Source organism: Equus przewalskii, unplaced genomic scaffold (assembly GCF_037783145.1).
Source record: "Equus przewalskii isolate Varuska unplaced genomic scaffold, EquPr2 ChrUn-9, whole genome shotgun sequence".
NCBI lineage: Eukaryota > Metazoa > Chordata > Mammalia > Perissodactyla > Equidae > Equus > Equus przewalskii.
In genome coordinates this window covers 1,446,353-1,474,103 of record NW_027228757.1, presented here as the reverse complement: position 1 = coordinate 1,474,103, position 27,751 = coordinate 1,446,353, and the positions used below count along the sequence as shown (strand labels likewise).

At 54.5% G+C, this 27,751-nt stretch overlaps 1 protein-coding gene across 14 annotated transcripts in view; it reads right to left on the bottom strand.

The window, feature by feature from the left end:
• Positions 1-103: 103 nt before the first annotated feature.
• Positions 104-27,751, bottom strand: part of ARHGEF2 (Rho/Rac guanine nucleotide exchange factor 2) — a 50,500-nt gene continuing 22,852 nt past the window's right edge. For 9 of the 14 annotated variants that reach the window (XM_070608630.1, XM_070608632.1, XM_070608633.1 and 6 more), the window contains 21 exons: positions 15,478-15,622; positions 13,157-13,224; positions 12,756-12,819; positions 11,979-12,108; positions 11,648-11,757; positions 11,352-11,498; positions 10,600-10,850; positions 10,267-10,392; positions 9,762-9,879; positions 9,315-9,563; positions 7,587-7,663; positions 6,983-7,152; positions 5,641-5,708; positions 4,408-4,608; positions 3,894-4,013; positions 3,696-3,763; positions 3,531-3,566; positions 3,272-3,322; positions 2,636-3,079; positions 2,175-2,358; positions 104-1,285 (listed from right to left, as the gene is read on the bottom strand). In XM_070608630.1, the coding sequence (XP_070464731.1) occupies positions 1,212-1,285; positions 2,175-2,358; positions 2,636-3,079; positions 3,272-3,322; positions 3,531-3,566; positions 3,696-3,763; positions 3,894-4,013; positions 4,408-4,608; positions 5,641-5,708; positions 6,983-7,152; positions 7,587-7,663; positions 9,315-9,563; positions 9,762-9,879; positions 10,267-10,392; positions 10,600-10,850; positions 11,352-11,498; positions 11,648-11,757; positions 11,979-12,108; positions 12,756-12,819; positions 13,157-13,224; positions 15,478-15,622 (2,901 nt within the window). In that variant the 3' untranslated portion in view covers positions 104-1,211. Of the gene's footprint in view, positions 1,286-2,174; positions 2,359-2,635; positions 3,080-3,271; positions 3,323-3,530; positions 3,567-3,695; positions 3,764-3,893; positions 4,014-4,407; positions 4,609-5,640; positions 5,709-6,982; positions 7,153-7,586; positions 7,664-9,314; positions 9,564-9,761; positions 9,880-10,266; positions 10,393-10,599; positions 10,851-11,351; positions 11,499-11,647; positions 11,758-11,978; positions 12,109-12,755; positions 12,820-13,156; positions 13,225-15,477; positions 15,623-15,842; positions 16,041-17,801; positions 18,072-23,112; positions 23,324-23,434; positions 24,295-27,751 lie in introns of those variants that run through there. The other 5 variants (XM_070608641.1, XM_070608644.1, XM_070608640.1 and 2 more) reach the window with 5 other exon arrangements.

The window sequence follows — 27,751 nt, the reverse complement described above, 5'->3', positions numbered from 1 at the left end:
CTGTGAGAGGCAAAGACCTCTTCTGGAGGGACACGGGTCACTGCCCGGCTTTCCTCATCACCAGCACCCTCGGAACCAGCAGACATTAAGAGACAGCACATCATGGGGTTCCAGGTCTTTAATTTTCCCTGCTTTGTGTTTTTTTCTTTCCTTTTTTTTTTTTTTTTTTTTTTTTTTTTTAACAATCAAATTGGCAGAAAAACGGCTGGAGCTGGTGGGCACTGGGGGGTCCATTGAAAAATCCCCAAAATTCACACTGAGGTTTCAGGTCATGGTTGCTGAGGTGGGGGATGAGGTCAGGATTTGTGGAGATTTCCCGACTCTCCCTAGAACTTTTTTTCCAAATGGCTGGGGAAGAGGTCAGAAGAGATCCCCCATTACTATAGATGAGGAGAGAAGCCGTTGTTCCCCCATCCCTCAAGTTCTTCAGAGATGTGGAGATAGAAGGCTGTGATTTCTAACTGCCTACAATCTTCTCTTAAAAATATAAAACACGTGCAGTTGGCTTTGGTACAAAAAAGAAAATAACAACAACAAAAGAACATTCTGGTCCCTGTGGGTTTTTTTCCCTCCCCCAGCAACAAACTATTATGGCCACCTCAACCTCTATTCCATCAGCTCTAGGAAGCCAGGTTATCTCCCTGGGGTTTCCATGGAGGATGGAGAGAAGAGAGAACAGCAGGAAGAGGCTGAGGGAAGTGGGAGAGGGACATGGCCCTTCCCACAGCCCTTCTGGAAGGGCAATAGGCTCCTGTGGCTGCAGCCTCTCCCCAAAGATGGTTGTTGCTGGGGAGGGGTGTCAGGGCTAGAACCCTGCAGTTGCACGGCTAAGCCTGAATAAACCCCAGTAGTGTTAAAGGACAAGGCCCCCTGATCCCTATGGCTTGGTTCCCATGTCCCTGGTCCTCTAAATCTCCTCTCTCCCTCCATAACTAATAAACAATAAATAAATAAATTTTCCTAAAGTAGAGGGAAGAAGGCATGAAAGATTGGCATCTGTGGTGTAGCTTCTGGATGCCACCAGGGGGCACTATGGCCTAATTCGCCCAGCTTCCTAAATGGCCCCAGGTATCCAAGGATCCCAAGAGCTGGCAAGGACAATCAGCAGTTCTTTCAAATGTTCCCTTGTCATTGGCAGATTGGAGTCCCCAAGGTTTTCCTCCCTCAGTAATGTTCTTCAGGGGGGCACAGGGCAGGGGGGAGGGGCCCCCTTAGCTCTCTGAAGCCACAGGCTCCCCGTCGCGGCTCTCAGTCTCTTCCGGGATGTCCTGCATTCGGGTGAAGTCTGAAGGGGGAAGGGCAAAGTTAGTGAGTGAGTAGAGGCTCCTGGGAGCAACTGCCCCCCTACACTAATGCCTCCCCATCTGCGTACTGAAGAGCTCTGAAGGCTGCAAGGGACAGCAGAGGTGTCAGTGGCAGAGGTCAGTGAGCCCGTGGGTGAGAGAAAAACCTCTGTCAACAAGGCCACACCTAGCCACACCTAGGTCCTTTTACACTTTGTAACTATACAAAGATACAATTTGGTTAATAAAATACAAAATGTATTAAGATTATTATATGAAGTCACAGTAGCTTTTAGTTGTTTTGCATTTCCTGAACCAACTCTAAGAACTTAGAGATCTTTGAAATTGTTTTACTTTAAAAATCTATTTCTAGGGCTGGCCCCGTGGCCGAGTCTGTGCACTCTGCTTTGGCGGCCCAGGGTTTCACTGGTTTGGATCCTGGGCGTGGACCTAGCACCTCTCATCAGGCCATGCTGAGGCGGTGTCCCACATAGCACAACCAGAGGCACTCACAACTAGAATATACAACTATGTACTGGAGGGCTTTGGGGAGAAGAAGGAAAAAAAAAAAAAAGATTGGAAACAGATGTTAGCTCAGGTGCCAGTCTTAAGGGAAAAAAAATCTATTTCTACTTGAGAAGGTTGGGAATCACTGGCTTTTTGGAAGAGGAAAGGACCCTACGTTCTCTGCTTCCTCGAGTTCCACCACTCATTCACCATGGGACAAAATGGGAAGTCCGTGCGTCCCTCCCAAGGGTTACTGTAGAACTCGGATTTTAGGGACCGTCCTCAATGTTCCTGTGTTCCAGGATACAGACTCCATTTGGAAACCCAAGGGTCTCTACCCAGGTTGTACCCCACTTCTATTCCATGTCTCTGCCTGGGTCTCACCTCGTGGACTATGGGGCGGAGACAGACGGCCACCACCTTCCTCCTCGCTGCCAGTGTCAGGGTCACTGCTATCTTGCAGCCGCTCCTCGGGGCTGCCCAGCTCCTGTCTCTCTCGATCCTCAAATGGTCGATGGACAGAGCGAATAGTCACAGGCAAATCCAGGCGATCGTGGCCTCGGCTGGGCTGTGGACAGCAGGCAGGAAAAGCAGCAGGCCAGGGAATGAGCAGTGTGAAGACTGCAGGCCCTGCTGGGCCCCAAGACGCGACTCTCCCAGTAGAGCCACCACTGACTGATTTCTTTCTGTACCCATCCAAATTTTTCAGTTCTCCAACCAGCATCATAATATCCTTCAAGTCTGTTGCCTGATTTCATTTCAGCTCAAATCCCCCATTCCTTGCAGGTTCTCTCATGGACCCTTATGTCCACCCCAGGTCAGCTCACTCCTCCAAGCCTCCTTACCTGTGGGGGGGTGAAACTCAAGTACAGGGCATCGCCGGCAGGGAGGCTCCGACGCCGAGGGTCCAGAGGCCTGCGGGCCCAGGGGGCCTCCGCTGGGAGCGGTTCAGTCTGGCCCAAGGCGGCCAGCTGCCTGCGAGCCTCCTCGGCCTCCCGCTCCAGCAGAGCCCGGGCCTGCTCGCTTTCCCGGAGCCGGGCTTCCAGGCTGCCGGCCTCGGTGGCCCGCTCTTCGCCTAGCCGCCGGCAGCGCCGCAGCTCCTCCTGCAGCAGCGTGTGTTGCCGCTGCAGTAATGCCAGTTCTGTGGCCTGCTTTTCAGGAGCCCCGGGGGCAACCCCGGCTCTGCCAGCATCCCCATCCCGAGAGTTGGCTCGAGACAGCTTCTCCCGCCGCTCAGGGCCCTCAGGGAACCGAGCTTCCATCAAAGTGTCCTGCTGGGCCACAGCCGCCTGGGGGTGGCATGGGGACGGACGGGTGTATCAGAACCCCGTTTCTTCTCCCCCTTCCCCTCCCTCCCCAGCGCCCAGGTCATGATTCCTGGAGAGCTCAAATTGGAGGAAGGCTTAGAAAGGCCTGTTAGGATGACTCTGCCCCACCAAAACGGGCAGCTTTGGTCTGGCTCCTCCCCTTGCCCCACTGACCTGTAGGCCATGTAGAAGTCCATAGAGATTGACCAATCGCTGCAACGCTTCCTGAGGACAGAGAAGAGGGTGGGAACAGGGCCCAAGCTTCAGGATGGGAGAACTGCCCAGAAGTTGAGTAAAGGTGGGTGTGGGGACAATAAGACTCCAGATACTTTCAAGTGTAGACTTTCCCCCACACCACTCCAAATTGGACTCCAATTTCTCAGACTGAGAAATCCTCCCTTCAGTTTCCTATACCATCAAATTCCCATCTCACCTCCTGGGGCGATCTCAGCTGATTTCCATTTCGATCCTGCAGAAATGGGCAAGGATGGGGAGTCAGCAAGCACACAAGTCCCTGATAGCTCTGTGTCAAGGATCTATAGGCCAGCTGTCCCTTTCCCACCCTCTAGCCAAGTCCTGACACCTTCTGAGGACCCACCTTCTGGCTGGAGTCTGAGTCAGCCCTGCAGAGCTCAATCGAGCCATTGAAGGTTCTGGCCTCACCATCTGTTGAGAAGGGGAAAAGGACGGGCTGGGCTCACTTCCCCAGGGCCCTGACACCACTCGGTCCCTGGTACTACCCCATTCCCTTTAATCCTGCCCACCCACTACCTTGGTCCCCTGCCCTGGCACTCACTGGCAGTGACCCCAGGACTCGTGTTACCGCCGCTGTCTGGATCCGTTGGCAGGGCTGGTTCTCGGGATGTTGAGAGCAGCTCTACTCCAGGCCCCACCAGCAGGTCCTTCAAGCTCTCCACTGAAAGGAAAGAGGAAGAGATGAGGACAGGAGCAAGAGAGAACCCTGTGGGGAATGGGAGGGGATGCCGTTCACCAATATACATGGAATATTGAGGCATTTAGGGAAATTCCCCCTGCACAGGCAGTGAGGTCTCACTCATACCCACAGACCAGGCAAAACAAAGGTCATTAATGGTGCCTAAGGGCCCGCACAAGTAGATGCTAATGAGAGGTGTCAAACAGGAGCAAGGACCACGCCTCTGCCCCTGCCTTCCCAGCACCTGGCAGCAAACAGGCACTCAGGGGAGTTTGTGGATTATGGAGTCGACCTCCCCCTTGTCTGTCTAGCCGTGTGGTCATATTCTGTGATGGTGAGTGGATGAGCCTGGACTCTTCCCTAGGAGCTCCCTCACCCTCACGGATGGCATCCTGCAGCAGCCGCTCGCCACGAGGGGCCTCAAGGGACTCAGAGCGGAAAAGGCCCCTGGGCAGGGTGGGCAGGGGCATCCCACTGCCGCCATCCTCTTCCACCTGGAAATGGGTCATCTCGGCGAACAGCCCGACCTTCTCTTGCAGCAGCTCCACCAGTGCCCGGTCTTTCTGTTGCAGCTCCACTGTGGGTAAGGAACAGGTGAGCACACGGGAGGGCCTAGGGGCACCCAGAAGAGGCAGGAGCAGAGGGGCAGCCCCAGGGGTTAAGGTCCAGAGCCGGGCAGAGTGACAGGACTTAATTTTGGGTTTTTGGCATTTACGAAAAAGAAGAAATCTTTTTTGGGGGAAAAGTAACACATGCACTTTGGTTTTAAAAACAAACATAAACAATTTGTGGCAGGGACTGTAGGTTGTTCACCAGTTTTCATTTTGCCCATCTTCCTTTAGACAAGGAAGTACAACGGCTTTTTTAGAGGATGCACACAAGTTTCATCTGGGCACGTGGCTGCCCAGTTAGACTACAGTTCCCAGATTGACTTGCAGCTAGACATTGCCACATGACTAAATTCTGGCCAATGGATGTGAGTGTCTTCCAGATCCGCCCTTAAAAGAAATGGGTATGAATTCTCCTTGTTCCTTTACTCCTCCCTGCCAGCTGGGGTACAGATCTAACAGCAGAAGCTGGAGTAGCCACTTTGGACATCGAGAGGGGGGATTTTCCTATTGAAGATGGCACAGCTGCACGGCTACCCCACGCTTCCCACTTCTGGACTGTTACGTGGAGAGAAATAATCCTCTGCCTCATTTAAGCAACTGACTTTCATTGGTCTTTTGGTAGAGCAGTTAGATCACAACCTAAGTAATATAAAGCCTTAAGAGTAAAAAAGTAATCAATCCTGTCTCAATCCTGGTCTTCCTAGTCCACCTTCCCAGAGGCAGCCACAGTAACAATAGCTTATCTTGCTAGAGATATTACACACACACACACACACACACACACAAAATACATATGACATACAGCTATCTCCATTATTTTGACACGAGTGGTGGCATACACCTTACCCTTGTTTTAAACTTCACTCTTTCGCTTAGTATATTTTAGTTATGGATCTATATCGGCACTCATAGAGCCACCTCACTTTTTTAAATAGTTCCATGGTATTCCATCGTGGATGTATCATACATTATTTAACAAGCTCTCTGGGCGGACTTACTCTTGATTCGCCGCAGGTAAGCCTCATCCTCCGTCTCAATCAGGGGGAAGTCATCCCTGGATGGGCATCTGGAGGGAGAACAGGTCGGGTGGGGTTGGGGGGAGGAAGCTGGGTTACAGACCAGGAATCAGTTTTCCCTCCTTCCCAAACACGCTGTTCGCTTCCCTGGTAGGGGCTCACCGGCCGCGTGCCCTGGCTTCATCTGCTCCTGACCCTCTCTTTTCTTAGCACCCATCATCTGTGTTTACCGGGAAGGATAAACTTCTCCAGAGGTCACTGCAGAGGCAGCACAGTGCAGAGGGACAACTACAGTTTTGGCATCAAGCAAACTGGGCTCAAATCCTGGCTCCCCCGTTTACCAGGTGCTAATCTACTTCCTCATCTGAAAAATGGGGATAACATCTTCCTCACAGGGTTTTGGTTAGTATTAGAGGAAATAATGTAACAGTGCTTTGAACACGGCAGAAGCTCAATAAATCAATGGCAAAGAATAATATTAATTATGATTTCACAATTACAAATATTATACTATTAATAAAGAGGCCACTCATGGATCTACCGTGAATGGGACAGATATTTTGTATTGTTTTCCTAGAAAAGGCAATTTCATACTTTTGTATGCATTTCTGAAAAATTGATTCGAAAGTCTAAATTGCAGAAGTAAAAAAAAAAAAGTAGCTTTACATATTATAAAGTCCAGAAGAATCCATTCCTTGAAAGCTAAAAAATATCATAAACATCCTAATTGAGTTTATCTTTAGGCATAATCTTCAGGAATCCGTTTTCAACATTTTACACGCACGCATTTACTTGACTTTTTCACCAGAGCAGATACACAGTTGACTGCCTCAGACCTAATGTGTGTCCAACAGAAGCCAAGGATTTGCTGCTTTAGCAACTGAACAGTTTCCTTCTTGCCTCTATTGTATGGAGGTTGTCTGAGACTTGCACCTCTTATTTCCAGTATCAATGCTTTCATTATCCTCTTTTTCATTCATTTTTAGAAGATGAAGGCAAAACACAATACAATCCAAGTAGCAGCCCAGTGCCTATGGACTGAGATGTTAATGCAGCTGAAACGGTACTGGTGGCTGGCAGGTAGGCCACCATGCGACAGAATTCCTTTGCTTGTTAGCTCATGCTGCATTTGAAAGGTGGTCAGAGTTGTCATCGCATAAAATACGACTTTACAGGAATGAGGACACAGATGACCTTTCCTGCCTTGTGCCATCTTCTCTCCCCCAGCCTCTGCCTCCACCTCTGAACCCTGGGTTCTGTTTGCCGAAGTGCCCGGGCCCGGGGCCCTAAACTGCAGGTGCCCTGAGGCCATATACACACTCACACTCGCACGCTCTGCTGAATGACGCGGATCCAGGTGCTCCGGTCATCTCGGGATGCCGTGTGGACCTCATACATCTCAGGGGGCCCCGAGCTGATCAGAAACATCCCTTTCTCCTGGTTGGCGATGTCCCGAACGATTAGATTCTGCAGCGGTACCACTGAGGGCTTGTCCTGCCAGTCAGGGGAGAAGGAGGATTAAGCTTGGGAATCCTGACCCTTGGATACTTGGGTCTTCAGTCCTTCTAGAATACTCAAAAGATTGAAGAGTCAGCCCACAATACCAGTGAAGAGCCCAGGCTCTGGTGGCAGCCAGAGAGGACTCAGAAATGTATGTGACCCTTGACAATTTAATTAACTTTAAGCTTTCCTTTCCTTATCTACAAGAGGATAATAATGGGCCTTGCTCACAGGTGTAACAGTGCCCACACACGGTAACAACACCTGTCAGCTATTCTTATTTCTCCTTATCGCGTTATAGTAACGGTTACAGTAACAGCTGTTTGACTCTGTGGAGGATTCCAGGGTTTTTTCGGGCTTACGTAGGAAAGCAAGAAAGGCCTGCAACACTTGTCTGTTCTGAGAAAGGAAGAGGAAGAGGGTCTCACCAGGGTAGGGAAGATATACTTCTGGTCCTTTTCCTGGAGAAACACCAGCACATCTGTCATCAGCAGCATCAGCACATCTGGCAGGGGGAGAAGGGCCGGAGAACAGTCAGCATTAGAGGGTCCGAGCAGCTATTCCCCTCTTTCCCAAGGACCAGGCCTAGCCTGACAGCTTAGTGCTCCCGACGCCCCCTCTTCCTGGCCTCTCTTCCCTCTGGTTGCTTCCTCCACCTTTGCAGACCTCCCATGTCCCCAGTCTTACAGCTCAGAAACGAGAGGAAAAAAAGCGCATGTGCTATCAGATGAAACAGCTTCATGGGCTGGAGGAGACCATAAGGGATCACCCACCGCCTTTGAAGAAAACCCTCTTCAGCCAACGGATGCAGGTTTAACACAGGCTCTGCAGATCCCTGTGATACCCACTGCAGGCTTCAGGGGCTCTGCAAACCCTCTGAAGTTGCACAGGCAATTTAACATATTAATATAACACGTGTATTTTTCTGGGTGAAAGGATCCCAGATTTTTGTGAGGGTAAAAAGGATTTCCAGAGTAGGAGGGGCCACCTTTTTTCAGCCTTTCAGTTCCATATCTAACAACAAACTAACACAAGACTTTTGTGGACATCTGACCTAAATTCCCCTGCCCCAGCATATTTCCACTTCTCATTTAGTGCTGGGTAGGGAGGGCGAAAGTTGGGTTCCTCATCCATCTCTCCCCAGTTGAACACACCCATCTCCTCCAACCCCAGCAGGCCCCTCCTTCCTTTTCCTTCTCTGCCCCACCTTCCAGGCTTTCAGATCCTATGAGGTCCAGCACTTTAAGACTGAGGGGGGAAACAAAAGTCGAGTCCATAAAACTCAGATGTCACAGTCAAGAAAACACAGTCACCCTTTGCCCTTGGAAATTTTACTAAACTGTGGGCACTCAGAAGGGGAGGGCTTTTGCTAAATGCTTCAGAAATAAAGCTCTCCAGCCTTGCTATTTTTAACCCCCCATGGTTTACATTTTTAGCTTCTGCGTGGGAGGGATGGGAAGAAGAGAAAGGGATGAAGGAAAGTGGCTGGTGGAGACTGAGGTACCCAAGTACGTGGAGTGGGGGTTTCATGACATGGGACAGAGGCTCTGGGCAGGCTCTGGCCTCAGATAGCACAGTTGACTTTTGTCCCTCATTCTTCACCCACAAAGCCAAGGCCTGCTACTCTCTTGCCTTGATTTAGGTAGGGAAGACTTGTCCAGTGCAACCTGGGAAAGGGAATGGGAATTGTGCCCCTGACGCTCGCATGCCCTCTCTGCTCTTTTCGCTCCTCTCCACCCTGCCCATCCTTCCCTGGGTTCAGGCCCCTCCTGTGGGCCTTTCCCAGCTGTCTCCCCAAAGCTCCTGCCCATTCCCCAGTCCCAGTCCTGGCAGGTGGGATTCCAGCTGGAGGAACCAACTACCCTGATCTTGTCCTCCAATCCTGGAGTTTCTCTGTCCTCCTCATCAAAACTGGTAGTTCTCCAGGCACACAAGGACCAAAGAAATGAATAAATACTAATAAGGAAGTCCTTGTATGGTCCATGAAGTTAAATCCAGATTCAGACTTTAGCTGCAACAGAGACCACATTCTTTCCTCCCACTGGGTCTCACCCTGGGTGTAGGGCTACATAAAAAGAGGTCCTAAGGGCTGGATGCTTCTCCCTCTCTATATCTGACAGCGGACTCTTGCCCGGCCTGCCAAGCTGACCACTGACCTTTGAAGCGCCCAGTTGCCGTCTTCCAGAGCAGGCAACCATCATGGATCAGCTTGCGCCGCAGAAGCTCCTCTCGGCCAAAAGGGCCCTTGCCAGGCACTGGGGTCTGGGCCCGAGGGTCCATGCGGTTGTAGATCTCCTGCAGGCGGGCACCTTTCTCCAGCTCATGCACATCCTGGTCCACATTGGACAGCAACTCCTTCACTAGCCCCAGTGCTGTCGTCAGGTCCTGGCGTTCCTCCTCCATCCCTGGTGCCAGGGTTGGCATGAAGGACGGGTGAGCCAGCTGCCCTCCAGCCCCAATTCCCACCGTGTCTCCATCCCACCTTCGGAGGCTGTCCTGGGTTCCACGTGTGCCCCCATACCTTCCCTTGGTTATCTTGAGCCTTTTCTCACCCCAGACAGCCCCCTCCCCACCCTGCTCCTGGGGCCCTCCCTCCCTCTCACCGTGGGAATGCTGCAAGATCCGGTTGATGAGCACCGGGTACTTGGTGATGCGCTGAGTCACCAGTAGGATACACTCCTGGACCCCATGCCGCTTCAGCACAGCCGAGCGGGTCACTTTCTACAAGGGTAGAGGCGGGGCTCAGGGCCAGAGTGCGGCCAGAGGGGAGGGCAACAGAAAGAACGCTGGACTTGGAGCCTAAGCTCTGGTGCTGGCCCTAACTTGGCCATTTACCTCACGCTGGCTTAGGTGACTGCATCTGGAAAATGGGGATAAGGCCACAGGCTTATTGTAAGGACCAACCAGACAAGGCAGCGAAAAGCACTTGTTCTCCCACTATGAGGGGTTACGGTTGACAGGATCCGCGAGAGGATGGGTCCACGAGGGGTGGTGAACACCTGACCTCCGTGTGGGGGCAGCACACACGTGCTCGCCCGTGAGTGGGGAAGGCTGGGACTGGGCCCCTAGAGGAGGCTCTGAGCGTGGGCCCTGGACAGGTCTGCTCACCCGGATGAACTGCTGGAAGCGTTTGTCTCGGGCGTACAGCTCCTTGTAGAGCTTTACGGCCTTGGTGTGGCGGCTACAGAACTCCGAGTAGGTCTTACGCATCTGCTCGGCGCTGGGACCTGAGAACTAGAAGTCGAGGGAGCAAGGCTGGGTCAGCACATCCCTTAGACATACCTTATCCCCTAGACACCCTCCGGCGTCCCGCCAAACAGGCTGGCTTCCTGCCTCTCCAGCCCTCCCTGGCTCCACCCCCTAGAGTTTGGAGGCAAGAAATGCCCACTCCAGTCACACCTCCTTCCATGAATGTTGCCCATGAATCCTGCCTTTTCACACCTGGCTGATGAGCAGGTCACCCAAACGATGGATGACAAAGTTCCGGGTGCTGCCAGGGCACAGGGCCTGGCGTCGGCGTTCTAACAGTTGGCTGAGGAATCGTGTATGGATGTCACTGAGCTCGTCCACGCAGGGGAACAGGCCCTGGACCACTGCAGGCTCCAGCTGTAGCTCTTCCAGCATCCCCGTGCGGAAGAGGCGGGTCATGATCTTCAGTGTCCGCACGTGGTGCAGTTCCGTCTGGATTAGCTCTGTGGGGACAACGGGACATTCGGCCTCCACCCTGGCTTGGCCACAATTGTTGGGGCCTAGGCTGGAGACCTCAGAGCTCGTTTGAGGTTTTCAAGGTCCCTTCCAGGTTAACATTCTGCATTCTTATGCTCTTAGATCATTTTCTAATCATTTTCTATCTTTATGCCTTGCCATCTCAAGCTGTAAGCGGTTTTAGGGCAAGAACCACATGTCTTCTACATGTCCAGGTTTCCCACTGTCCCCAGCCCAGTGTTGGGCATGGCACAGGCAGAGAGTAAAGACTAAGAATTGACTTGAAGAAAGTGATAAAGATAGGGCCTTGGAGACCAACAGTCCCAAAAGGTGGGGGACCCGGTAGCAACTTGTGGGACGCCAGGCAGGGTCCTGGAGGTAAGGGGGATAAGAAGGAAAGCGTCTTGAGCAGTGAGGGCTGGCAGAGGGGCACAGAACACAGGATCTAGTGAAGAAACAGGAGTCTAGAAGTGGTCTTCTTGGCTCACCGTAGATGACATCCTGCTGCTTCATCACTTCCTTTTTATGCTGCTGCAAGAAGCTGCTGTCCACAGCAAGGCTCCAGGAATCAGCTGCAAAGTCCTTCTCATCCATCTCAAAGTCACTCATCAGTTCGTTGTAGATGACCTCTGCACCTAGACATCCATGGGGGAAACAACTCAAAGCCAAATCCTCTTCCCCAGGTCCCGGGCCCTTCTCTAGATCCCTTCCCACCGGACCGTTTGCAGGCCTGCTCCCGTCAGCCCCTCAGCCCCAGGTGTCCCCCAGGCCCAGGCACGGTCACCTTCGTCGATGAGGGACTCCACCGACAGGGTTCGGTTCCGCATGTTGAGGGAGTCTGTGGACTGGGACAGAATCCGGCGCAGCCCCAGGGGAGACTCATCATTGAAGTGTCTGAGGGAAGTGGAGGCTGGCTGCATCACTCAACTCAGGCAACAGATCCCTTCCCGGCTGGGGAACTGAGGCCAGGATCCGAGAGGCAGTCACCCCAAATTCTCCTTACCTGTCTGTCTATAATTCTGAACTCAGGGATGGGAAGGACCTCTCAGCCCCCCCGGGCTCCACTGCCACACTCTCTGTCTACCTGGCTCTCCCTTCCCCAAGTAGAGGCTCACCCAGCAATGTTGGTGGTGGAAACACTCTTGGCTAAAGACAAGGAGGAGCGGCCACGGCGGGAGCCAAGCAGGGACTGCCTGAAGCTGTCGGAGGGATAGATGGCAGAGCTGGGCCGCTCCCGGGTGGTGGCTGTGGGGGATATGGAGCAGGCAGACATCAAACTGGTGGCGTCCCAAGATTCAGGCCTGCCAGGCTTCTCAACCAGAAGTGAGGCCTCCTCTCCCACCCCACCCTTAGCAGCCTCTTGTCAAAGAAAGGTGATAACAGCAATGCCACCTTATACCCTGAAATACTTTCAATGTTTACAAAGGGCTTTCCTTATCTCCTCTCTTCCCGCAATAAGCCTATGAGCAACCTGAAGCTCAGAAAGGTTAAGAGATTTGTCTGGGGTGACTCAGCTAGTGGCTGAGCAGGGACTCAGAATCTGGCCTTTTTTACTAAGTACCATGCTCCTTCTGTTACACCAAAGCTGTCTGAACTAATACTTGACAGCTGCCGCCAACACTCCCAAGTACGGTGTAAATAATCGATAATAGTAATACAGGATGTGACCAGGCTCAGATGACTGGTCATCCAAGCCCTCATCCCCATTTGAATTCTCCTGTCCTGCCCCTAAGCCCGGGAGTCTGGAGATCCTTTATGGCCCCTCCAACTGCTTCCAAGTGAGGGGAAGAAAGTGCTGTGCCCAGGAATGACCTCAGGGGGGCAGCAGAGCCAAGGGCTGAGAGGCCTGGGTCGAGGGTCCTAGGGGGCTTCTGCACGCCCTCACTACTCACTCTTACTGCGAAGTGAAACAGACTGCAAGGCAGTGTTGTTCTTCAGCAGGGCAGCTTTCTGTTGCTGTGAGGCAGAGAGCAAGAAAGAGATACCAAGAATAGCTGTCACACAAGGGTCGCCCCCACAGGCATGGGGCAGGAGCTGGGCCGCTGGCCCCTTGGGAGAAAGCTGCTACGGTGGCCAAGGGCATCAGGGTAGCTGAGCCCAGTGCTGGAGGGATGTGTCTGCAGCGATAGGCTTGGCCCCCTCGGGGCCTGAGGCCCGGGGCTGAGGGTCTGGGCTGCCCCATGGTGAGGAGAGGGGTTGAGGAACACAGGGTAAGGAATGAATGGAAAAGCCATGTGGGTACCACACACTCACTACCCTCTCCCCCAGCCCTCTGCCCTCCCTGCCATCTCACCTTCTGCTTGACCTTGGTACAGTTGGCGAGGGTGTCTTTACAGCGGTTGTGGATAGTCACATTGCAGGCTGGGAGGGTGGGGTAGAGAGGGTAAAGGGAGGGCCGGGTGGTACAGGAGGGGACACACCCACATGCAGACACCCATCTCCCCCTGGCCACACAGTCTCAGAGACTCTCCCCCCTTCCCAGACTTCTTGACCATCACCGCACTCCAGACCCTCTCCTCCCGCCTCCCCCTTCCTTCAAGCAGGAAATGAAGTGAGGGGGTATAGGTGTCGACGGGAACTGAGCAATCAGGAGGGGTGGGCAATCCTGACTCAAAGATGACCTGCGAGGTGGACTAGAGGGAAGAAGGGGTTACTGGCTGCCAGAGACGAGCTCAAGAAGCACAAAGGTGGTTGAGAATGACAGATGGAAGAGAGGACGCCCACGGAACAGAAGATGGCACAGGAGCAGCTGGGATGGGGGCTAGGGGCAGAGAGGGGGGAATTAACATCCCCTGAGCATCTAGTCACTGTTCCACATTTACTCGATCCTAACAAGTCTTTGAGGTAGATTCAATTATCCTCATTTTACAGATGAGGACCCTGTCTCCTGGAGAGGTTAAATCGTCTGCCAGAGGTCATACAGCTAATGTTAGAACTAGGATTTAAACGCAGGTGTGCCTGAATCCAAAGGCTGTGCTCTTTCCGTTGAACCACACATATGCTCATGAACTCTGGCTGGGCCTGAACATCAGCGAAGGCTGATGGGTCCAGTGGTAGAGTGGGGACAGGCCCTGCCCTGCCCTGCCCTCCCAAGCCTGCCCGCCTGCCTTCTGCAGGCCTCAGCAACACTTGCTACCACTCCAGTCAGTCTGCCTCCTTCCTTCCAGGCCTGGGGAGGGCTGTTCCCCAACTAAGGCGAAGCCACAGCTCCCACACTCCATATGCTGCTCTCCCATCACCCACCCTACCTTGCCATGGGGTAGGAGAAGAGAGGAGAGGAGAGGAGAGGAGAGGAGAGGAGGAGGAGCCAAGCCTAGGCTCAGGGACCACTGGCTGACCCTTTCCCCAACATGCCCTCAGCCCTTGGCCCTCTCCAGCTTCCCCTCTGCCGTCCAACAACACCGGAAACTCTGCTAAGTCCTTCAGACAATACCCAGCACCACACTCACTTCCACAAATACAAGGCGAGCAGGGTGGGGCAGAGGGGCAGACAGAAGTGGGGGCTGCAGCTGCCCCCACCCCTCTGAAGCTCCCTTCTACCCCCAGCACCCAGTGTCTCTGGATCGAACCTCCGCTTTCCACCTGCTCTCAAAATAGTGCTTGCTGCCCGCCTCCCCAGTTCCCCTGGCAACAAGCTTCCAGATTGGGAATTCTGTCAGGTCTCTAGAGGGATCTAGATTGGGGTTCCCTCCTCATCCTCAAAACTCTAAGTTGAGCAGTGAGAAAGTAGGGAGGCCCCACTGGTTCTTTCTGGGGGTGCCTGCCCCAAGTTCCATAGGGATTTAGAGGCTACGGCTTTTGTCCCACTATTCATTAGCAGGTCACAGTGGTCTTGCTCTAGGCAGAAGCAGCTCTTTGCCATAAATTGTGGGCAGTGGGGAGGGAGACGGGACACGACAGGAGCCCTCTGTCTGGGCATCCTGAAGAATTCCTTGCTTGTACTTCCTAAAAACAGGGCTACCCTCGATGTGGATGAAGGTCAGGAGATCTAAGCCCTGTCCCCCAACACACATGTTCCTGCTGTGGTCTCTCTTTCTCACTGTGGATCAGTCAGACTAAAACTGGAGATGGAGGGTGCTAATCCCATCCTCTGCTTCAAAGTGCAGGGATTTAGAGATTTCAGCCTCCACCCAGTCAACAGAAAGCGAAGGGCAGGGGGACCCTGAAGTCCCGAATGTCCAGTTCTGCCCAGGAAGACAGGCAGAACCAGCTGCAAGGCCGGCAGCTTCCCACCCAGCTCCCCTATCTTCCCCTCCCGGTCCCCCCCCCCCCCCCCGCAACATTCCTGCTCCTTCTCCAATCAGTTCCCCTGACCCTCAGCAGCTGTTCAGGGAGCTGGGGGATGCCCAGTGGACGACAGCTGCAAGGGGAGCCATCCCTGCCTCCCCTCCCCCACATTCCCAGCTAGTCCTCCTTATGCCATATTCGGACCGCCACCACTCCTAGGTGTGAGCAAAGGGAGAAAAGGCTCAAGCATCTGGCGCTGGTATTTGGGCCTTGCTGGGGCTCCGAGAAGAGACTGACCCTTATGGATCCAGGGCAAAAAGGACAGATGGAAAGGTTAGGGTCAGTGGGCACCGAGTCAGAGAGACATTCAGGGTCCAAACAACTTACTTGGGCAGATGAGGGCTTCCTTGGCTGTGATGCTCTTGTTACAGGCATAGCACATGGTCATGCCCGAAACGGAGATGGTGGTGAAGAGGTGCCCATTGGTATAGCGGGCATCCTTGGCTTCCTTCATCTTCTCCTTTTCCCGGGTCTGTGGAAGGGGAGAGAGACAGGAAGTGAGGCTGGAAGATGCCAGGGTTCCTGAGGGTCCAGAGAGACAGGTTGAGGGCAGAGGTGAGGGAATGATGCCCGCCTGGCGTTGCCGGAAAGACACCACTTCCTAAAGCAGAGCCTGTCTCAGGGTGTCGGAGGCAGCGGTCCAGGAGTGACCAGCCCAGCCCTGAGAGGGGCCTAGCTGGCCCCTGACCTACCTGGCCCCGGCGGCTGGGCTGCCTCCTGTTGCCACTCATCTCCCTGGCTCTAGACCTCCGCGTCCTCACTCCACCTTCCAGCCCTAGCTCTGCTCGCCCCCGAGCTGCTGTACTCTCCTCTCTGTGCCGGGGGAAGATGCGCAGAGAGGAGGGGAGAGCAGGCGAAGCAGAGGGTGCCAGCTCACCAGCGCTTTCAAATCTATGGGAGTTAGCTCCTCTTATAACCATGACAACCGGTGTTGGAGCCGCTGTCTCCGTGGCAGTCACAGTGGGGGGCAGGAGATCCCCTAATTAGATTGGCTGAAAGCGGCATAATGCCACCCCCAACCCAGAGGTCAGGATCCCAAACCTCTACCTCTTCCGCACACACTCAGCCAAGGTCACACGCACACACTCAGCCAAGGTCACACGAGCTCTTTGCGGGAGGGAGCATGTCCACCGCTAACCTCTAGGCAGCAGGAGCCTAGTTTTGATCTCGAGTCTCTCCCCCAAAACCTTAGAGAGCTCCCTCTATTCCTCTCACCCGGTTAGTCTCTCCCATCCTAGGAAGTCCTTCCTGGCATCTACCCTCCACCCTCCAGCTGCAACATCAGTTCTTCCTGCTCTGGTCTCTGCCGAGATGGGGCACGCTGTGTGCCCTACCTCAAAACCTCAGAGGCTGGCATTTCCCACCTCAGCTTTTTCTTCTCCTGCTTCCCCCTGGTCTCTGCAGGTCAAGTCACTCTCCCTGACCTCTTTTCTGTCCCTCCTCAAGCCCCTGAGCTTCCCCAAAAGCCTGGGAAGGTGCCAAGATGGGATACCATTCTTCCCTCCTAATCCAGGACCTTCCTTAGTGGTCACCTCAGATGCCCGGATTTTCCCTCCACTCTTGGAGGTTGAAGAGCAGGAACAGGAGCTGACAAGACCACTCCCTCCAAGTTTCCCTGTTTCTCAGAAACCAAAGAGCGGGATCCACATTGCTGAGGCTGAGGGTATGAACCTCAAGTTGGGGACACTGGCTGGGGCCCTGGGACAGCGGATTAGAACTCAGGGGAGAGCCCTCTGCCTGGGCCTTGGTGGCCCAGTCCTGACTCTCAGCTCCAGCCACACGAGCAGCTGAGAGGCGGGGGAGGGGAAGAGATGCACCGGCCTGCTGCGTAGGGTAGAAAAGGGAAGTGTGCGGGGGCTGAGTCAACAGCACAGGGCCCAGAAGATACTGGGCCGCGTGCCCTAGGGTCTCAGGGCTTCCCGGTGGCCCAAGATCCTTCTCTCTCCTGCTTCCCCTGAGAAGCTCCTCACTGATGACGAGTGAGCCCAGAGGTTTTGAGGTCATTCTCCACCCTGATCATCCATTTTTCTCGTCTCCTCTCCTCTCCTCCTGCTTCTCCTCTTCCTGTCTCCTGCTCTCCTTCCTATCTCCTGGTCTCCCTCTTCCACTCCTCCACTTCTGCCTTTCCTTTCTCACCCTCATTTCTCCTCCACTGCCCCCGGCCTCTCCCTCCCCTCCTCCAGCTGGGCCTGGTTAAGGAAGCTGACTTACCTCTAATGTTCCAGGCCTCCCTTTTTCTATTCTGGTACCTCCCTATCTAGACCACTAGAAAACTCTCCCTTTGGTCTAACCTCCATCTATCTTGCTCCAAATTATAGCTCCTTAGATCAAATCTTCCTCTGTATAACAGCGCCATGGGACCTCAAAGACCAAGTCCGAGTGTCTCTTCTCAGTGCCCTACACGCTCCCTTCTCTCCTCCTCTCCTGCCCTCCCAGCCTTCTCCATGACACAAATTACAAGTTTGAGCACTTATTACGCTTGAATTAAAAGCAAGCAAACAAACGAACGTGAATATCATATTAAAAAGAGCAACATATCTGGATCAGGGTCAACTCCAGAGTTGGCAGTGCTGCAGATCTGCCCTAATGCTGCCACAGCTCCCCCCTCACCTACCCCTGCCCTCCAGCCTCAGGCCTCCAGGAGCACGCACCTGGGAAAGAGGTGGGAACGGAAGGGAGAGGACTGGGCAGCCAGAACGGCATCTCTAGTGGCCTTTCCCTCTCTGGCATCAACGCCCCAGAGACAACCCAGGCACTCTGGGCCCAGCCTCCTCTACCTCCCAACACTCACCCTCTCTCCAAGCGACCCCCTCTCTAGGTGGGCCAGCAGCGGGCAGCAGCCACAGCAGCAGCACATCCCAACACGGGCACTGCCCAGCAGCAAGCGGCCCTGGTACTGCCTAGCGCTATTGTCCTGGAGGCAGCCTGTGCCCGCCCCGGGGCTCGGCTGGTGAGGATAGAAGGACACAGGGCCTGCTCACCAGGGGTGCCTGCTCCAGAGATGGAGAGAACGGGCTTGTCTGGTTCTTTGTCCTACTCTTTTCGAGGTATTCATAAGATAATCACATCGGTCTCCCACTTACCCACCCACCAGCAGGACAGCCTTTCACCTCCATGCCCCGATCTGTCCACCCAGAAAAGGGCCCATTACTCCACGATCCACAACACCCATGCCCAGCACACAGAGGCCCTTCCTGCTTGGTTCAATCCTCTGCTGTCCAGCGTCTAGAATCATCCTTTCTCGCAAATCCTCATGGGAAGTCTTTCTTGCTACACAGCCTTCATGGACACCAGTGCTACATCAAGGATGGAGGAAATAAAGCACCTCACATAATGGCTGGTATACGACAGGCACTCAATACATGTTTGGAAAGGAAAAAAAGAAGGAAGGAGGGGGGCTGGCCCCGTGGCCGAGTGGTTAAGTTCGCGCGCTCCGCTGCAAGCGGCCCAGTGTTTCGTTGGTTCGAATCCTGGGCGCGGACATGGCACTGCTCATCAAACCACGCTGAGGCAGCGTCCCACATGCCACAACTAGAAGGACCCACAACCAAGAATATACAACTATGTACTGGGGGGCTTTGGGGAGAAAAAGGGAAAAAATAAAATCTTAAAAAAAAAAAAAAAAAGAAGGAAGGAGGGAGGGAAGGAGGGAAGAAAGGAAGGGTGGATGGATGGATGGACACCAAGACATGCGGACCAGCAGCACCCTCGCCCCTGCTCTAGGGACCCTGGCACTCCTTGTCAGAGCTTCAGAGCCTTTGGTCTCCTGGCCTCGTTTCTCCTTTTCTCCCTCCACCTGAAGGGCTCGCAGCGCTTCTTCTCCCCTTCTGCTTCCTTTGAGCTTAGACCCTGAGGTTTCCTCTGGAGGCCAGGAGAAGGCCAACCCAAACCTCCCTTCCATTGTCATCCCAGACCTTGGTCACTTTTGGGAAAGGAGGACGGGGCGAATGGCAGAGGGTACTGTGACTGGCGGCGCAAAAGCTCAAAGGCAGAGGCAGTCTCCCTACTTCTCTGCACTATGCCCTGCAGGCCGACGAAGGAGAAAAACGGTGATTTGCACGGACGAGGCAATGCCAAAGCCTACCTAGGAGAGTGAGAGCCTCTCCAAGCAATGTCTAAGCTCTCAGCACCCCTTGACTCCTCCATTGGGTATGTCCAAACCCAGACCTAGAGGGAGTCACGTGGAGCTCAGAACCACCTCTGTTCCAGCTGCAACTGGCAGCAGCCCCTTCCCCAAGATGGTGAGGCCTCTGTCTAGGCCCTCTGTATGGTGACCAGGAGGCCCCTGGAGGGCTCCACTGGGATCCGAGTCATCTGTGGCTCGGCCCCTGGACAGCACGGCTTCAGAGTCAGAAAAGGGCACTGAGTCATGGGGGATGAACCACAGGCTGGGAAGTAAGGAGAGAGGGGGTTCCTAGCCACAAGACTGAGAAGAGGGCTTGGGATGGTCTCAGTCAGGCTCTGCTCCTTTAGGAGCTTCCAGGGCCAAGAGAAAGGCAAGAGGCTGAGGAGAAGGCAGCCAAACGGAAACACTAACGCCAAAGCCAGAAACACAACACAAAAAGACATCGCGGAACACACAAAGGCACTTATTAAATGCCTGCTTGATGAATGAAGATGAGATGCCGGACAATGGGGGTAGGCACATTAGGGAAGCAGAAGAGGGGCGCTAAGGGCCACAGGGAATAAAATCAGACTAGAGACCCTGAGATACAGGCCTCCTGGACCCCAGCCTGCCCCCCACCCGGCCACACCTGTCGGGTCAGGAGAGAGAGACAAGCAGAGAGGGAGGGGGGAGTGATGCAAACAGACGGGCATTTGTGCAGGCGAACAATAGCTGTGCCAGGACTCCCTGCCCTCCTGGCACAGGGCAGGCCGGCTGAGGCGGGAGGGGGGCAGCTGCTGCCTGCAGCCCCACCCCCACCCTCCCCCAAGGAGCCATAAACAAACCCAGAAGGGTCCAGCCAGCTCCTCTCTGCCATTTCTCTTACCAGCTCCGGGAACCCTGACCAATGTGCTCACTCAAGCTCCTAGATGATACTTTAAACTACAGACTGAAGCTAAGAATGGAACTACTTCCTCACGTAGAGAGAAAGAGCCCCTACTGTGGTGACCACCATTCAAAATAGTAACCCAGATCATCTGGGGACAGACAGACAGACACAGACACATACACACACACACCAATACACAGGTCACGTGCATTAATGGGATTCACACCTTCAGATCTGACCCCTCCCTGATTCCAAAGTCAGGGTCCCAGGGAAGCCAGAGGGACTGAGCTGAGAGCCTCTTTAAATCCTGTGGTCAGCCCCAGAAGGTCCTTCCCTAGGCACCATCTAACACCCGGCAGTCACTCACTGACTTCCCTAAGCTTTTGGCTCCCTTCCCCCGTTCTTGCTTCTCCCCTCTCCCTCAGCTCTTTCCCTAACCTCCATGACCCCTAGAATCTTTTCCTATGCCCTCAAAAGCCTCAGCCTCTGGGAGACCCCTAATTCCTCAACTTTCCTCCCAAACTGCCAGCCCCCTCAGCTCACTCCTGGGCTCACCCAGCCCTCCTCTCTGACTTCGGCTCCACTCCTAGTGCTGCACACAAAGCCAGCCACCTCTCCATTACTTGGAACAAAGAAATAGTCTCTTCTCCTCTCTCCCCACTCCACCTGCCCACCACACGCCAATGCTAGAGTCCAAGAGATTCCAAGGGGACCCCCCAGCCTCCAGAAGTATCCCTGGATCACTGGCCTCTGCTTGCTCCTAGGCAGGAAAAGACCCTTTGTTCTGAGAGAAGTGAAGGTTAGAGTTTGGGGAAGGAGGAGGGGAGAACAGGGAGCTAAAGAGAGAAAGGGGACCTATGGGGTTTGGGGCCTGTGGAGGTAGGAAGTAGAGCAGAGAGAATTGAGGGGGTGGAGAACTGAAGACAGCCTGGAAGAATAGAAATGGAGTGAAAAAAAGGAAGCATGAGGAGGGGGAGCCACACAGAAAGACTCTAGGAGGGTGGGAAGGAGAAAGGGGCAGGGTCTACTTAAATTTCTCCCTCTATAACAAGGTCCAGGGGAGTCAGGTGAGGAACGGGGAGGGGGCTGTGGGGGCAGACCTTAGCTCTGACCAATCACCCCAGATAGGTGGAAGGGGAGACCACCTTCCTCAAATAATCTCATTTCCAGCGGGGGCCCCCCTCTACTTCCCACCATGGTATAAAAAGAAAGGAGACAGCTGGTGTGCTTGGGGGAGGGGGAGAGAGGGGATCCAGGGTTTGTTGGCTAAGAACCAACTCCCCCTTTCTGTAACCACAGCTTTCCGGAGGTGGCCCTCCCCTTCCGACCAGCCAAACTGACAACTACCCTCCTCCAGTGGCCTCTTTGCCCTCTCAGATCCACCCATTCAGCCCCCCACACCCCACCCCTAGCCAGAGTCTCAACCACCACCAGGCCCAGGATAGAAAGAGCCGAGCTTTTGGATACCAAAAAAGAAAAAAACAAAAACAGGACACGGGGACCAGGTATCTGGTCCCCTAGCTCCTCCCAATAATGCAGAAAGGACCCCAGTACCTATCCTCCCGGAACCCCCCTCTACATGCGCTCTCCAGGTCTGCCCCCCACCAGCTCCCCCATGGCTTTCCTTTTTAGGGTGGAACCAAATTTCCGTGGTTTCAAAAAACCTCTCCGCCCCCCTTGGCTCTACTCCAGGGTCTCAGCTCAAACGGTTGAAAAATAAACAGACTTTCAGAGCTGGGGCCTGGCCCGGCACAGGGTTGAGAAGAGCCTGTCTGCCACCCCACTGTTCCACCACACTTCAGCCACCTCTCCCCTGGCCTCTGTTTGTCTTAGGCCCTACTCAAATCTCCAGTTGCTTTCCTGTTAGCAGAATCTTATCCCAGCCGCTTAAGGAAAAGTTCCAGAATGGAACCTTCTCCCAACTTAGCCTCCAGACAGGTAGCCAGGCTGGGAGATGGGAGGAAAGCATAGGGAGGGATTTCCATCATCTCTAAGGGGACTGCTCCCTTGTCTGAAGATGCTGATGAGCACCCGCTGGGCACCCAGGGAAGGGCACTGGGGTCAGAGAGAAGCCACAGATTAAACCAGCCCTGGGCTGGGTCCTGGCCCTTCTGATAATGAGTAGAGTGTGGGTGCCCTGAGCAGCCGGGAGGTGCTGTGTGCCTGTGTACTTCTTCCCAGCTCTCACTTAATCACCTACAAGTCAGCTTCATCATTTCCTGGGGTCTGGGGTGTGGAGAGGTCATGGCGTTTGGGAGTGGGCCTGGGTACAAAAACAGGGATAAAGGATACGTGGAAAGGAGTGGCCAAGAGGTCACAATGGAGGTGGGGGGCAAGGATAACTGCACACCCCGACTCTTGAAATGGTAAGCCAACGGCCCCAAGATGAAGAGAGAAGAGAGCTGGGGGAGGGGGAGGAGGGACAGGAGGCACAGTGCCGAGTGGGTCAGCCTAAGGGTTTCAGGTTGTGAGAACAAGGAGCTTGGAAAGCTGGTGGGGCAGATGGGGACGGGAGACCCTGTGTTCCAGGAACAGGGGTGCTCAGGACCCCTAAGGATGCAGGAAAGGATCCCAGCTACACAAAGACCTCTGCTACCTTCACCTGAGGGTGATGGCTTGCGGGGAAGTAAGCAGTCCCTCAGCCGTCTTGACCCCAGACACCCGCCCACCAGAGGAGAGAACTGAATCACAGCTGGAAAGTCCATTTGCGAGGAGAGGAGGAGCTGACTTTTGTCTCGGAGGGGTGGTGGTGGTGGTGGTGGTGGCGGTGGGAGGAAGCCGGGAAACCACCCCCTCCCACCCCCTCCGCCGGATGGCGGGGACAAAGGGGGAACGACCAAGCCAGCGACCGCTGGGTGGGGGGACGCCGAGCGCAATCCGGTGGGAGACGGGCGGAGGGGGTGCGGGCGAGCTTTCGCCGACCCCACCCTCGTCCGCACACCTCCCTCCTTCCCGAGCCATCCCTTACCGGAGCAACTTTCTTTCGCGCGGCCCAAAACACCCGGTCCCGTCAGATCGGAGGAGACCAAACCCCGGGGCCGCTCTCTCCCGGGATCCCGGCGGAGCATCTGCGCGGAGCAGGAGGCGCGGGTCGCTTCTCCTGCTCCCCAGCCCCCTCCCCACTCACTCTCAGTCCCCACCCACCCCGTCCCGCCGCCGGCCCAGCGGACGCTCCGCCCGATCTTGGCGCCCAGAAAGCAGGCGTGGAGCCCGGGGGTGCGCTGCGGAGGACGGGGGTCGAAGGGCACCCTGAGGACCGCGGGCGGAGGGAGAGGGGACTCAGAGCCCACCTTGCTCGCCAGCTCTTTGCTCCGGTCGATCCGCGCCCGCGTGAGAGATTCGATCCGAGACATAATCTGCGGGGGGAGCCCGGGAGGACGCGGCGCGGACCCAGGCGTCCAGTTATTGTGGGGGGAGGGCGGGGGAGGGGTCCGCCCCGCACGCGTCGGTCTCGGGGACAGGAAGTCTGACTCCCCTCGCCCGGCACCCAGCGCCAGTTCCTCAAACCGAGTCTCCTCCCCCGCCTCGGCTCAGGAAGGGGAGGCGGGGCGGCGCGAGGGCGGGTGCCGGCGCGCGGGACGGGACGCCTCGGGCTGTGCAGGGCAGCTTGGACGAGCACCGGGTCGGCGCACGGGTCGAGGGGGCCCCGTGCCTGTTTCCCCTCCAGCGCCTCCGGGCGCCCTCTAGCTCCAGAGACCCGCCTCTTAGCCCCGCTTTTCCTAAAACCCACCCTGGGCCAGCCCGCAGCCCTTGCCCTCGCGCTCGCCCTCGCCCTCGCCACACCCCAGGTCTTCCCTCCCCACCCCCTCCCCCTGCGCGGGACTTCAGTCTTTAAAGACCCGCAGGCCGGAGAACTCCGTCCGCCCCCAGCTCTCCAGGGAATCCGGCACCAGTTCCTTCCTGGCCTTCGGGGGCCCATCAAAGCAGGCCGGAGCCGACTGACCCCTTTTACGATTGGGGGCAGGGGAGGGGAGAGGACGGGAAAATCAAAGAGGAACTAAAGCCTGGTCTTTAGAAGCGTGAAGGAGAAGAGTCATTCCCAGAGGTCGAAGAATCAGACAGGGAGAGGAGCGCATTCTCCCACAAGCCCCCACCACGCTGGGGCCTTCCTGACCGCAGTCTGCCCATCCCCCTCTCCAGCTCCGCCTCTGCCACCTACTTGGCGGGGCGGGGAGGAATTTGCCACCTTTACTGAAGGCTAAGAAGCTGAGGAAGTCCTTCCTTGTGTCTAATCCCAGTTCTCTCTGTTGCAAGTTAGGCCAGAGCCAAAAGACCAGAAACCAGCCTCCCCCAGTCAGGGGGCAGTTGGGGTAGGGCCAGTCTCTCCACAAGAAGGGGGTGGAATGGAGCATTCTTCCTTCTGGACTCTTTGCCCCAGCCTGAGCCAACCTCCACCCTTGGTGAGTTTCCTGCTATTGAGAAAATTCCTTCTCCACTCTAACTATAATCACTCACATTGCAGTTCGTTTCTGCCTCTCAGGGTCTCCCATTTCTCTGGTGAAAGCAGAAGCATGGAGAGCCCTGGGACAGAGCATCCTATGTTTGCAGGGTCCTGCCTGATTCTGGTCCTAAAAGGTGTGGGGGGTCAAAGAAGGGGAAGAGAGGAGGCCCAGCCCAGATCCAGCAGCTTCCTTTCCCGGGTTCAGCAGCAGGGCCAGGCTGCAGGTTTCAAGCCCAACTCAGCACTCTTGTAGGTGCCAATTTTAGCCTCTGCCACTATTTTGGGCTCTACTGCCTCACCACTGGCTGAGCTGCTTGGGCTCCTCACCCCCAACACCACCCCCACACTGCTCCTCTGGCTTCCCCTCTTGCCTAGCAACTCCTTCACCTCCTTCTTCACCCATTCCCCTGTTTAGGATCCTTATATAGCGAAGACCAGAAAAAAGGAGAGCAAATAACCATGCCCTTTCTAGGCTAGATGGAAATTAGAAAGCAGAAAGGACTTTCCCAGAGCCATGGGGAGGCTGAGTCCTCCAGGCTTGCACCTGCAAGGCAGACCTAATGGAAGGCCCTAGGAATGTCCCCAAACCAGCAGTCCTGAGTCTTCCGGGCCCAGATCCCCAGACTTACCTCCCCGCAGTGGGCAGCCAAGACTGAGGAATGTACTAAATTTAAAAGCAGACAGCCAAAAACCAGAATTCTGGCCTCATGGCTCCACCCCTAGGGGGTCCAGAGACAAGGGATGGGCTGGGACCTCAGCTTTTCTCCCAGGATGGAATCTTAAAGGGCCAAACTCCAGTCTGGGTATCCAGTAAACCTGGGACCTAAACCCCTAGGTTTTTTGAGTGACCTCTCAGTCCCCAAAGACAACTTAAAAGGTCTTGATGTGGGGCCAGCCCCGTGGCCGAATGGTCAAGTTCACCCGCTCCGCTTCGGTGGCCCAGGGTTTCACCAATTCGAATCCTGGGCGTGGACATGGCATCGCTCATCAAGCCATGCTGAGACGGCATCCCACATGCCACAACTAGAAGGACCTACAACTAAAAATACACAACTGTGTACCAGGGGGCTCTGGGAGAAAAAGAAAAAATAAAATCTTTAAAGAAAGAAAAAGGTCTCTATGAAAGAAGAGGACCTAACCCTCCAACTCTTTTCTGTCTCCCACCCCCATCTTCAGTGTTTTTTCCATCCCATCTGCTGTTGGTGACCCTGCCCTCTTCTTCCTCTTAGGATGAGTAGCAAGGAAGAGGGCTGGGGGGTGGGTAAAGGAAACCATTCTACCTTTAAAAACACCTGGACTTTTAGTGAGCTAGGCCTGCAGCTTGACTTAAATTCCATTTTCTGTATCCTCTGGAAAATGAACCCTTTTCCTTGGCATCCCCTGCCCTTCGTCCAAACCACTCGCATCCCTCCTCCACTCCTAGGCAGTGATACCTCCCAGATTTTCAGAAATTATTTTTTCAGACACACGAAAACAAAAGCCAACTCTAATTTCTGCCAGAATCAAAAAGTAGCCACCACCTTCTTTAGCTCATTTAACTTGACAAATGTGTCCCCACATTTCAGGGGTGGGGAGTTGGCCCCAGGGAAGAAACTCATTGTTGGAGTCTTGGCCAGCAGGTGAACAGATAGAGCTATGGGGCTATGTGGGCCCAAGCACTACAGTGCCCAAGAGGAAGTTTGTTTTTCTTATTACTCTGGACATTGTGTATTCTGGGAGGGCATGATTAAGGCATAATTGACTCCAATGGCTATCCATCAGAAGATGGTGAGGGGCTGGCCGGGTGGTGCAGCAGTTAAGTGCGCACATTCCGCTTCGGCGGTGTGGGGTTCGCCGGTTCGGATCCCGGGTGTGGACATGGCACCACTTGGCAAGCCATGCTGTGATAGGCATCCCACGTATAACGCAGAGGAAGATAGGCATGGATGTTAGGTCAGCACCAGTCTTCCTCAGCAAAAAGAGGAGGATTGGCAGCAGATGTTAGCTCAGGGCTGATTTTCCTCAAAAAAAAAAAAGATGGTGGAAGAAGGGAAGAGGGGGGATAAACTGTTATGTTAGGTTTACTGGCAGAGGCAGAGGCAACATTATATAGTCAAAGCTCTGGGTTTGCAATTCCGCTCCACCTCTTACTAACTGTGGGATCTTGGGCAAGTAACTTAGCCTCTAAGTAATCTTGTCTATAAAATGGAGATTAAAATAAAATACTTATCTTTGCCAGGGTGTTATAAGAATTAAATGAGATGACCTCCGGAAAAGTGTTTGGCAACTCTACAATGCTAATCAAATAGGAAGGAATAAGCTACTTCCTTCTCTCACTGCTTGACTGAGCTTCTTGCCAACCCCACCCCCTGATGTTTACCTGCTCATGGCCCTTATCCTGAGCTGGAAGGAGGGGGCAGAAGAGATTTAGTGAGGCAGGTACACACATTCATGGGGGTGTAAGGAAGATGGACCAGAAGATGATGGAGAGGGAAGCAGGAGGACAGGACCAGAGACCCTGGTGAGGAATGGCCAAGTGGGACAGTATCCTGACTTACTCTGGCTCTTTCCTTCGGCCTATCTGGGCTTCACATTCTCTTTCACCCGGTTACTCAACCCCTCACCAAACCATTAGGCCAAGGGTGGGAAAATTCAGACCAAGTGGGATCTGGATGGCTCCCCTGGGCAGTACCAGCTTCTCCTACCATTCCCACTGTAGGAAAAGAGGGCGATTCCGCCAACAGGCTCACCTACCCTGAATTGAGAGACCCTGTGGGGAGATGGGACTCAGACCCGAGGTCTTGGTATTTGTTCTCTAAAGAGCTCTGTTCCCCACGGGAGAGAAGAAGCCTCACTGGGCCACCTGCACCCCCCCCCCAACCCCGCCCCGCCTTTAAGAGTCTCCAGCTGCTCTTGGCCTGGGTGAGAAGGTGCTAACCAGCTGGTTTCATCTCTGCCCACCCAGAGGAAGGGGAATCCTGGCTCAAAGGCTGGCAGAGAAGAGAGCCCTGGCACTGTGGGTGGGGCTGGGAGGTGCCCAGGCAACCTTACTTAGTGAGAATCCCATGGTTTTTCAAGGTGAATATGATGATGTCTTCTCTGGGGTTTCTCTCAATGCTCAGAAGCTGCCCTGGCTTGGAAAGTACATGCATACTTGGGAAGGCCATGAGAGCAAAAGAGGGGTGGC